The following is a 12,151-nucleotide window of genomic DNA, read 5'->3' on the forward strand; positions in this document are numbered from 1 at the left end:
AACTCTGTATAGGCTATCATTATTATTATCAGAACTCTGTATAGGCTATCATTATTATTATCAGAACTCTGTATAGGCTATCATTATTATTATCAAATTAGACAGTACAGCTGAGGAGCGGTCATCTTCTTGACAATCCATAGGTAAAAATGCCCGGTAGGATGGGATGTTTCAAGCGATAATCACACTATATCACAGGCAGTGGAGCTCTCCCCAGGTCCACTCACACCATGCTAGATACCAGAGAAAGAAAGCCGCAGCAAACATGTAAAGACACAGCAGAAGCAAAAGACATTCCAGGGTCTGCAGTCCTGTGTCGCCTTGCCTAAACGAGATGGATCCATCAGAGTCCCTTCTGGTGCGCTGATACCAGGAACTTCAACTACAACTCGCTGCTCCTCTGGCATGGCCAACAGCAAATTGCTGTACAAATATTCCCATAGGAACATAATTATGTATTGGGAGTGAGGTTCCATTGTCCAGTTAGTACAAGATTATATAGACTATCAACAGTAATAAGGGCTTAAAAATGACTAAAGAAGATTAAGGAAGGGATGAAGTGTACTGCTTAGAGAGACCAACCAAGAAAGGGTTCTCAAAAGGCCTGAGTGACAGAGGGAGGAGTGCACTTTACCAGTGTCCGGGGGAAGATGTGCTGGGCAGAGACGAGCAGGGCACTGACCCTAATGTGCACACAAATGGAGAACTACAGAGGGGCAAAGCCACAGTTAGGGGAAGGCTGTCCCAGGAGATGGGAGATGCAGGAGCTGGAGAAGCTAATCTTACAGGTTTCCTGGATACATTTGTGAACATGCTTAAGGATCTGATTTGTAAGGACTGGATTGGAGAGATCAGGAGCAGAATTAAAGATATCAGCTGGCAGCTACTATCCTATTTATTATGTATAATAAAGGTTTAAAAATGTTTCTGTTTTCCAAATCAAACCAACTTGGGTTTATAACAAGTTTATAAACCATAAATGTCTATGCTTGTTTGCAGAAATGATTAAGAAGTAAAGATCTTGGGAACAGGTATCCTCATGAAACAAATATTCTTTTATCTCAGTCTTTACTGAATGAGTTGTACTAGTAAACGGCTCATGGGAATGCTCTAACCAGGAAAGAAATGTTCAGGTTCATTCAGTCTGCTTTTGTTGTGAGCCAGCCACTGACAGCTGAGCCACCTCCAGCCTTCCCCCTTTTCTTGTTTAAATGCGACTCATGTCCCAAGGATCCATGTTTCCAAAACCACCATGAATAAGAGTCGTCTCTTTTCACCTGGAATTGACCTGTCTTCATGCTAAAACTTTTCATGCCGATGTTTCTTTTTCTATTTTATCATATAGTGTTTTGTCAAGTTACATCGATTTGCAAAAAGATTCTACAGTGAACCTAAATATTCCTCAAACTCCGGGACAGCATGGATTGACCTCCACACCTCCACGGAAATTCCTAACCCAGCACTCTCCACAGAAGCAGGAAAACAATACAGATCAGACTCAGGGCCAGCGCGGTGGTTTGGCCAACGGTGTGGTGGCTGCACAAAGTCAGGCGGATTGTGAGGACGGGAAAGAGACTGTGAGGAGCCCAGAGGCTGCTGTTCAAAGTGCTGAGGCCTCTCCTGACACACACTTGGTGAACGGAGAAGGAAATGAAACTGCCACAGACTCTGTATCATCCATAACCAAAAGCCATGATGAAGATGCCTCTGACAGCAGCCGCCGGCCTCGGGGTGCTGACTTAGGGCTGCCCTCCAAAGGAGGAGGGTCAGGGATGGAAGCTGAGCTACCAGAGAAGGAGAATGGCGTGAGCACCATGGAATTGGATAAGTTGGACCAGCACCCTGAAATGAAGGTAAGCAGAAGCTGTCTCGTTGCAGGGGAAGCATGGCCTAGTGTGTTCCGGTCCAGGCTGTTTCACAGCACCTGGGAAATGCGTGCGTGACTCGGGTTATCCACACCAGCAGATGAACCATTTGCAAGCTCTGGGAGCTACTGGGTTCTACCCCGTCTCAGAAGTGTTTCCCTTTTTCTTCCTGTGTGGCTTCTTTTGGTCGCTCTGTTGTGATTTCTAAAAGCATGGTTGTAATTGTAGACAAACCACAGCAACCACGTTGTTTCCACTTGGGAGGCAGATGTTCTTTGTGACTCTAGATTTCGGTGCTATAGACCGGTATTGTTTCTGTGATGTAAAAACCACAAGCCTAAATAGGAAAATGCAGGAAATACTAGCTGCCACAGCCAGGGGTGTCACCCTAGACAAGGGTGGGACTGTAGGAAAGTGGCCCAGCGCCAGGAGATGAGAGTGATCTGAGACGGATCCCTTACAGTGAAACACGGGCTCACGTGTAGCCTTCTGACTGCTTCCGTGTGTGCGTAATAAATAGCTCAGGTTGCTGGGGTGACACAGTGGAGCCGAGCTCACATCAGATAGGAAATCTTGCTAGCTGTATTTTATCAAACTTTTAAGAAAATCTTTTTTAAGAATGAAAAAGAATATTATTGATCAAACAGAACCAGAAAATCTTGAGACTACTTCTGGCTCATCTATTAACTCATAGGTATTTTGGTATGATTCTAGCTATAGATTTGTTTTAGTCTTGTTTATTTCCGTATCTTACTTTGGGATTTTAATTACATGGCTTTCATGCCATGCTTTGGATATCTTATAGCAAAGGTGTCATGTAAGTTTCATTCTGAATTTCCCTAGTCTTTAACATGCTCAGTATTTCTCTGAAAATGAGCTAGAATTCTTTTCCTCAGTCTTCCTCATTGATTATACTAAATAAAATCAAAACTTTGACAATTGTAGGAACATCATCAAATAGAAAATCCAAATCTTAAATCTGTTTCTGAAAATTTATGCTTATATACCCTAGCATCAGCAGACACTCTTAAGTAAAGGGCCGGTTCTAAAATGTTAACGTCCTGACTGGTGGTTGTATTTAGAACAGTAGTGTCAGTGCGGTCAACGAAGGTTATAATTCTGAGCAATTGGGTGGGAGAAAGTGACTCATGCTTCACACCATTGTCTGAAAAGCAAAGAAACAGCACAGCAAAGGGATTCTCCTTGTTCATCAGTCAGCAGGAAAAGCCTGGTGTTTCTGCACATGAGAAATTGTGACAGGAAGAGACAGGCAGAAACACCTTGTCTTTCACAGTTGACAGGAAGAGACAGGCAGAAACACCTTGTCTTTCACAGTTGACAGGAAGAGACAGGCAGAAACACCTCGCCTATCACAGCTGACAGGAAGAGACGGGCAGAAATACCTTGTCTTTCACAGTTGACAGGAAGAGACAGGCAGATAGACCTTGTCTTTCACAGTTGACAGGAAGAGACAGGCAGACACACGTTGCCTTTCACAGTTGAGATGGCATCCTCAAAGATCGCTGTGATGCAGCAAGTGCAGCCCCTATCCAGGAACTTTGCTGGTGGCTTCTGCGGTTGGTTCCTAGCTACTTCTACGTTGTGTTCTGCTCTGTTGTAGCTGCATATTCTTAGATGACTTTTCCTTGACTTAAGAGAGAGAATGCAATTTTCTTTTTCTTTCTTTTCTTTCTTGGAAATAGATATCTTTCATACAATATATTCTGATTATTCTTTCCCCTCCTGTTTCTCTCAGATCATCCCTCTTTCTCCACCCAAATTCATACCCTTACTTTCTGGTTGTCACTAGAATACAAACAGGAATCTAGAAATAAGATAGGAACAAATAAAGCAGAATAGGACAAAGCAACCTTTTTTTTTTTTTTTTGCAAAGCTAATGAAGCATAGAGTAACACAGGGCCTTTCCCTGAGAGTCAGTGGATGGCACATGTGGTATGGGGTGAGCTGTTGATCCAAACACCACCAATATCAGCAGGTGGTAGTGTGTTACCCTCCTTCTCTGAGACTTGCCACGTTGTTTCATTATCTCAGAATGCAATATGTCAATAGTATAGGGATAGTGTATTTTGTTAATTTTGTTATTTTGTGTATTTTAGCACAATTAGGAATAAAAAAGTTCTTTTTAAATTTTTTAGTAGAATATTGTGGAGTAAGCAGTTTGGACAAGGAAGAAGTAATAATGCTCCTTCTGGCTCGTGATTGGACAAGCCAATAAAACTGTGTAGCTAAGGGATATAAACTGCATGATCACAGAGCCCTTTTCCGCAATAACGTAGTAATTCTTTGTAGTTATGTGTGATAAAATTCCCTTGGTGACCTTCAGATCGTCCAATCCTTCTTGGACTTTCTAATGTGATGAATTTTTAAGATATAATGGAAGATTTTAAAATTCATCATACACACAATTGAAAAAATAATTGCTCTGTCTTTAGATGAGTGGATGAAGAATTTCAGATAGATCTCATTTAAACAAATATTCAACCTGATGGCCATATTCCTGAGAGCTGGTTTGTAAGTTCTAGTGGGTAGCACACCTGCCTGTATACCCTTGATGAAGGAAGAGCCCTTCTCTGTCCAGAAAGGTAGTTCTCTTCTGCTGAGCAGGAGGCTTCAGGCCACCCATGGTGCAGCAGGGTGGGAAGGAATGCCTGGCTAGCTGGCCAGGCTAAACAGATTAACCCCAAGGATCATAGCCAGACTCCCCTCCTGTCCTCAGTGGATGTTTCCCAAATGCCCACCAGCAGTGGGAAGATGAAAAGCAATGGCAAATGTGGTGGAATATTATTTTAACTGGGCAAAGATGTACTACATTTGTTTATGTTGCAGAATATCACTTTAACTGTGTAAAGGTGTGTTACTTTGTTTATGCTGCATTTGTTTAATTATGTAAAGATATGTTACGTTTATTCCACCTTGCCTGCCTAAGACACCTGATTGGCCTAGTGTAGACAGAAGTTTCCGTCCTACCTGGTTCTGCAGCCATTCAGTCCCAAATAAACGCACAGAGGCTTATATTACTATATTGATTATATTAATTATAAACTTATATTTATATTAATTATGAACTGTTGGGCCTATTGCTCAGGCTTCTGAGCATTCCCCTGCCTCTGCCAACTCACAGAGCCCCTGGAATTGCATAAACACATGAACTTCCATGGCTTTATGTGGTTTCTGGGGCGAGGATCTGAACACCGGTTCTCAACTTGAATGGCAAGCATTTTATCTGTTGAGTCATCTTCCTAGACGTGCAGTGGGCCTCACCTGCCTTATCATGAGCTGAAGAAGAAAGGGAAGGATGAAGGTATAACTGAGATTTGGAACACAAACTCTGGCAGTTTGAATGAGAATGACTCCATAGGCTTGAATTTATTTGAAAGTATATATTTGAGTGCTTATTGGCCAGGGAGTAGAATTATTAGGAGATGAGGTCTTGTTGGAAGAGATGTGTCATGGGGGTGGGTCTTGGGGTTCCAAAAGCCCAATGTCTCTCTGATCAAGATCTATATATCTGATCATGATATAAAGCTCTCAGCTATTGCTCTACCGCCATGCCTGGCTATTCCTGTTATGATGATATGATGATCAGGAACTAACCCTCTAAAACTATAAAGCAAGCCCTCAATTAAATGCTTTCTTTTTTTAAGAGTTGCCTTGGTCACGGTGTCTCTTCATAGGACAGAACAATGAGTAAGACAGTAAGTGAGGATAAATTCAGTGCTATTAGCAGACGTCTGTGACAAGCTATATAACTGAGTACTGACGGACCACGGCATAAAGGTGGCTGGCTCTAAGGTTGGGCCTTGCTTTATCGAGGTGAAAGGTGTCCCATGGGGGCCCCACTGGGTATGTTAAAGAGGAGCCACAGGGCAGTAAGTAAGATGGTTAGTTGTAAGTAGATGGAACTTGTGACCATGCTTCTGAAGGATTTGGGCACAGAGAGCAGAGCCCATCAGCAGCCTCCAAGCTTTGCTGAGGGCCTGAGATGCGGGTATGGAGAGCTGGTCAGAGTCCGTAGCTCAGCGATAGGAGCCAGGGAGAGCAGAGCCCATCAGCAGCCTCCCAGCCTTGCTGAGGGCCTGAGATGCGGTTATGGAAAGCTGGTCAGAGTCTGTAGCTCGGCGATAGGAGCCAGGGGGAGCAGAGGCCAACGTGGGCTCAGCTGAACACTGAAATAAGGCAGAAATTTGGAAGGATCCGCTGAGGTCACGGCGTGCTAGAAGATCTGGTTTGTGCAGGAAAGAGGAAGATGGGGTCTTGAAAGCATCAGTTGTATGTGTCTGAGAGAACAGAAAGAAGGCCTGCACCATGATCCAGTACTCAGGGACAGACTCGAGGTATTTTCTAGGTATGGATACCTCTGTGGAAAGTGAATACCTCATCTTGGAAACAGGGTGGATCACAAATAAAAATAAATTTTTAATTTTGTGGGTTTTTAAAAGAATTTTATATGATTTTTACCCATGTCTCCCCTTAGCCCCCCCTTATCATTCCCTCCAAAATCCATGGTCTGTTTTGATTATTCTTGTCACTAGCATTTATGTATGTGTTTTTAAATGCGTGTACACACACCTACAGAGCTATGTGGCTCTTCTCTTCTGTGCATGGGTCTAGAGGCTTAACACTAGGGATTGTACAACTTATATGGGAGCCCATCCCAAGATGAAACTAATTCTCCCTGTCTAAGCAGACTCTGACAACCTGTAGATCTGCAGTTAGGGGTAAGACCATGCGGAATCTCCCTTGTCCATGTTGGCACATCAACTGCTGTTGTCATTGTGGCAGTCTTGTTCAGGTGACCATACCGTTGAGATTCCATAGGAGTATTTTCTGTCAAGCCTAGGGAACACTACCTAACAGCATTGTCCCGGGCATCTTACTTTCCTGTCTCCCCACCCACTCTTTCACACTTGTTCTGAGCGTTAGGTGTCGGAGTTTCACTGCAGATATGTCAGTCGGGGGTGGACACCCTGCAGTCCCCTCTTCTCTGCATTATGACTAGATGTGGATCTTTGATGATGGCTAAGGTTTATACTTATCTGTGGATATAAAGATGGGCTTTCAGAATTCAGTCAGAAACTATGTTTGTTTGGGAAAATGACAGCAGGAAGTTCTGCTCTCAGGTCACCAGCCGGGGTGTTTGGCCTGTCTACAACACTAGCCACGAATCCTCCCTTAAGTCCAATTAGAAGACTATTGGCTACCCCCACAGAAAAGTGCCACTGTTATACCATTGTTGATATCTTACAGGTTTAGTCATGGGTTTCATAGCTGTGTAAGACTGTTATTTCTGAAGGCACTGAAATGATGCATTGAAACTGAAGCACCACTTGAATTAGAGAACACAATGTTTATTTCCTACATCGATGCCAATTTTTATGAAAGAACGGGCCTCAAGAAATTCTGAGATGTGTCTATACAAAGCCACCCCCTCTTTTGATGTGGAAGAATTTAAATAATGAACAGCCAACGTGGGTAGGAATTCCCGAGAACAGAGAATCATTTCACTGCCTGGTGGTTAACATGAATCTTTTGCATACACGTGTTAAGTAAGCCCAAATGAGTATATGGGAGATGGGATAAACTGCAGCAAATTTGTAATTTGTGAGCAACGATTTAAAATGAGTTTTTCCTGCTTAAAATGAAATCTCACGAGAGTTCATATACTGAAGAGCTAAGAAGCGTAATTTCAACCACTCATCCATTGCAACAAAGCAAAGCCGTAGCAGCAAGTAAAGGGGACTAACCGTGGAGAGAGAAGTACATGAAGGGATGTGGAAATTGCTGACATGGCATTGTAGGCCGAAAGAAATTTACATACATATTCTATTACTGTAAAGGGGAAACTTTTTTTATTATGGTGGTTTCATTGAAATATATTTTTATTTGGAGAATCAACTTTCAGTATATTTTCAGTGGTGTTTTTGTTCTGGTTTGTTGAGATTGCTGCGCTGCTGTAGGGAGGCTGGTTTTCCCAAGCAGAGGCTCTCTCTAGCCTGGACTGCCTGGAAGCTCAGTGATCTTCCCAGATAAATGCTAGGACGACAGTCAAGAGCCTCCGACGTAGGCTGTAAAAGGATTTGGGGCTTTGGGGGGGGGTTGGGTTTTTTTTTTTTGTTTTTTTTTTTTGTTTTGTTTTTTTAAGGAATCAGATGGACTGGAGAGGCAGCCCAGCAGTTTAGTGTCTAAGGAATCGGCTAAACTGGAAAGAGCCCAGTAATCTAGAGTGGACCAGAGTTCAGATCTCAGTGCCCACGAAAAGGCCCAGCTCCCCGTGCAAGGCTATGGCCCCAGCTCTGAGTGGGGACGGAGATGGGATCAATGGCTCTTGCTGGCTTTCAGCCTAACTAAGAAAATAAGATTCCTGTGTTCAGGAAGAGATTCTGCCTCAACGGCATAGGTGAAAAATGGGCAAGGATCCTTGAACTGTCATGTGACTTCTGTGTTAGTGTGCACAGGCACACGTATCTAATCACACAAATGCACACACAGTCACAATTATATAAAAAAAAATCTTTAAAGAAGCAAAATCCTTTTACCTTCAGGAGAGGAAATATAGGGTGCTTCTTCATATAACTTACTATATTTTAAAATTATTTAGACTCGTGATTATTTGTTAGTTATCTTGAAATGGCAAGCCTGTTCCTCTAGGAGGAAATTGGGTTGTTTATTGAATCAGTGTTAGGTAGCCGTTTTTGTTTCCAAGGCTCACAGTACAGAGGGTTTCTCAGTGAAAGGTTAAGGGTAAGGAAGAAAGAGCTCAGATAATTCTGAATTTGCAAATGTTAACAAACTGTAGCTACTTATTTAAATATCCTGTGTTAAAAAAAATCAGGCTAGACCCAATATGTCAATGAAACTAAACCTATTTCAGTCTGGAGATGTGGCTCAGTAAGATTACTTGCCCGGTATGTTTGAGAGTTCCATCAAAAGTACCACAAAAAATAAGACAACATATAGCCACTTCCTTATTTACACATAAATTTAATTAAGCCCGGTGACATAAAAGGAAGCATCAACTCAGATTAACATCAATTTCTCCCATACTCACAGAACACAGGTCACTTCTGTAGGCCCCATGCAAGGCTTTCTTCCAAACAGGGAGCAGCAGTCAGCTGTACGGAAAACTGCTGTGACCTTGAATTTAGTTACTTCGGACACTTGCTCTAAGCTTCCTGTTGAGGGCTCAGTCTCCAAGACCCACTTGCTTCACTTCAATTGCAAACCATAAACTCAACCTGGGCTTCTGGCCATCTGCTATAAACGAATTCACAAGACACCCTCCTCAAGGTTGGTTAACTTGAGTGGTTTCCAGAACTAAGGGAAGGAAATGCTTCTGGTCACTGGTTTCCCGTATGGAATGTCACAAAAATTAAAGACAGATGTGTAAGGCGGGGACCAGAGAGGAGGTCAAGCCTGCCCTCTAGGGTACCATTGGCTTGCAGGAAGCCTGTGTTCAGCTGCACAGATGTTCTCCAAGTTGAACAGATGTTCTCCAAGCTGGGATCTTCCACGTGGTCGGGAGGGACCTTTGAGTAGGCACGGTTGCTGATAGACAGAAAGGAAAGTTATGCCTTTCTCTTCGAGTTCTCGCTGGCATTCTTTCTTTGCTGGTATGAACAGCACAGGACACCTTCCAAATGAAGAGGCTCAATGGGGTCTACTCTTGGGCATGGCCAGCTCCAGGTCAGAGGTGTGGATGGGGGGTTATTTGTAATCTGCCTTGGAAACACATAGGAAAATTTTCTTAGATCTGTCATAATATATGATAAATATCACAGAGCCCCGTCTGGGTAGATATAACATTTCTTTGTAAATCAACAATAGGTGTGTTTTAGAAAATAATCTTTTAAATTGGAAACTATTTTTCCATTAAAATTTATAGATTTTATATACCTGATGATTATTATAAAATGCTCTTAAAAAGTCTGTGTCAGCTGGAATTTCTTTGGGGAAAAATAAAATATATATTAAAATGCACCATAACTACAACATTCTGTGTTAGAGCAGGTTTTGTTAACAGACAATTTGTACCTATGTTCTTTGCTCATATCATATGACTGGAATTGATGTCATGACTTTTTAACTGTGGGACCCAGCCATCTTCAGCTCAGTATTTTTGTTGTGTGTACATGGCCTGTAAAGCAAGAATAAAAATTGTGCCTGTTTTATAGCTAAAAAGATGACAGAGACTGAGGCATACTGACACGTCTTTAATCCCAGCACTGAGGTCAGAGGCAGGCAGATCTGTGTGAGCTCTCAGCCACCTTGATATATACATGGCAAGTTCAGGACAGCCAGCCAGACTGCATAGAGAGACCATCTCAGAAAAACACAAACAAATCAAATTACGAAAGATATGACCATGTTTAGCACATAACTCAAAGTCGGCGATTACATGTTCAAGGCTCTTTAGATGTTAACATGTGGAGGAACCTAAACCAACGCTCCATTAGTCTAACCCTCACCTGTACCATAAGATACCTACTGCTTGTTCTGAGAACGCAAATCTAAGTGATTAACCTTGCCGCCAGTGGGCTAGCTGAGTACTGCTGCCACCCCGTGGGCTCTGCCGAGTATGACGTGTGTTCAACGTGTTCGTACTTGGCCAGGTTCAGCTCAGGTACTCTGCGGTCAGCAAAGCATTGTCTCTTCTAAGCATCCTATTTAAAACCCCAGAGATCTGTGACCTCAGTGACGACCTCATTTCATGTCAATAATAAACACTGTAACCTGTCAGCGTGTTTTATGACCCATGAGAAATACTTTATTTTAGCAAAATAAATCTGCTGAATTATTTTTTAAATAGTGTGAGGGGCCAGGAAAATGGCTCAGCACTTGCTAAGCAAGCAGAAGACTAGAGTTCAGATTCCCCAGAACCCATGAGTGCCTGTGGTGACCACCTATAATCCCAAATTCGGAAGATAGACAGTGTTGTTGCCAGCGGTGACAGCGGTGTTGCCAGGCACAGATGTCACAACAGTTCCGTTCCGATCAGATCGCCCCATCTGCTTGTGCTCAGATATCCCTGAAACATTAGGGAAAACTGCTTTTAATGGAGCTTTCTCATTTGGTGTTTGTTACTTAAAGAAAATGTCTAGCTTCCTTTTCTTATGTGCAAATATCTGATTTTTTTTTTTTTTAGGAGACTAATGAGCAGAAACTTCACAAAATAGCCAGTGAGCTTTTGCTTACAGAAAGAGCATATGTCAGCCGGCTCAACCTCTTAGATCAGGTAACAGTTTGCCCTGGGGATGGGAACATTTCAGGAACTGCAGTGCAGTCCTGACTGGTTTGGGTAGTGAAAGCTACATGCTCTAAGGAAATGTTCACAGCCTCATTGATAAACTTGCTGACTACAAGATGTTTGCAGCTCATAAGAGTCTAGGTTTCTGTATGCAAGTCACAGAACGACTGTGTTCCATAATGTCAAACTTCATTCTGTCTTGACCGTTTGTTGTGTTCTTGGGAGGCCATGTTAACTGCTGAAATTTAAGCAGACTCAAGGGTTCCTTCAGTGGCGCAGCTGTCTTGGCACTGTGTCGTGCCAAGGCTTTGGAAGCCCACTGTTCAGCCTCGTGTGGAAGCTGGCTGGTCATCCAGTCGTATTGGTTGCATACGGGGTCTGCTGTACCACAGTTTGTACTTTAATTATCTACAGCCTCGAGCATGGTTTCTTCCGTACACTTAGTTCCTAAGTGCATCAGGCTGGCTTCAGAATGCTCTGTGGTCCCACAGTAATGGGTCACCCACTACGGCAGGCATCTCTTGCTAAGAGAGGAAGTGGCTGTGTTTGAGGGTTTGTTGTTTTGTTCTCCTTTTTTGCCACTGGTAAACTGGGATGTGAGGGAATACAGGGTCCTAGTCACACCTTATCGCTGGCTTCCAGGGTCAGCCATTGTTTGGATTTTGTGAAACCACTTTACATTTGTATTCTGTGCAACAGTGGAGTTGTAGTTCAGATTATTGGTGTCAATGAACTTCCCTGTGAGACCGAATCAAGCCTGGGGCATCTGAGCCTTTAAGATGGCTTTTCTTCCATATGGGAATGCAGTCTCGGAACGAGTAAGCACTCCACGGTGAAAAGAGGTCTTTTCTTCTAGGCAAGTTGTTATTTTTCTTTAATGTCAACTTAATTTGACTACTTTTGCCAACATTTTACATGCCTTAATCTGTTAATTATATGGCACCCCATCTGCTAGTCTATAAGGAGATAATTTTGTAGTATGTTTTGCCTCCCAGTAATAAAGAAAATTAATAATCTTTTG

The 12,151-nt window shown here is 42.8% G+C and overlaps 1 protein-coding gene across 4 annotated transcripts in view; it reads left to right on the forward strand.

Moving 5' to 3' along the window:
* Positions 1-12,151, forward strand: part of Fgd4 (FYVE, RhoGEF and PH domain containing 4) — a 149,681-nt gene that overhangs the window by 98,151 nt on the left and 39,379 nt on the right. For all 4 annotated transcript variants that reach the window (XM_026777617.1, XM_026777616.1, XM_013354883.2 and 1 more), the window contains exons 4-5: positions 1,346-1,853; positions 11,029-11,118. In XM_026777617.1, the coding sequence (XP_026633418.1) occupies positions 1,346-1,853; positions 11,029-11,118 (598 nt within the window). The remainder of the gene's footprint in view (positions 1-1,345; positions 1,854-11,028; positions 11,119-12,151) is intronic.

Source organism: Microtus ochrogaster, unplaced genomic scaffold (genome assembly GCF_000317375.1).
Source record: "Microtus ochrogaster isolate Prairie Vole_2 unplaced genomic scaffold, MicOch1.0 UNK77, whole genome shotgun sequence".
In the NCBI taxonomy this organism is placed as follows: Eukaryota; Metazoa; Chordata; class Mammalia; order Rodentia; family Cricetidae; genus Microtus; species Microtus ochrogaster.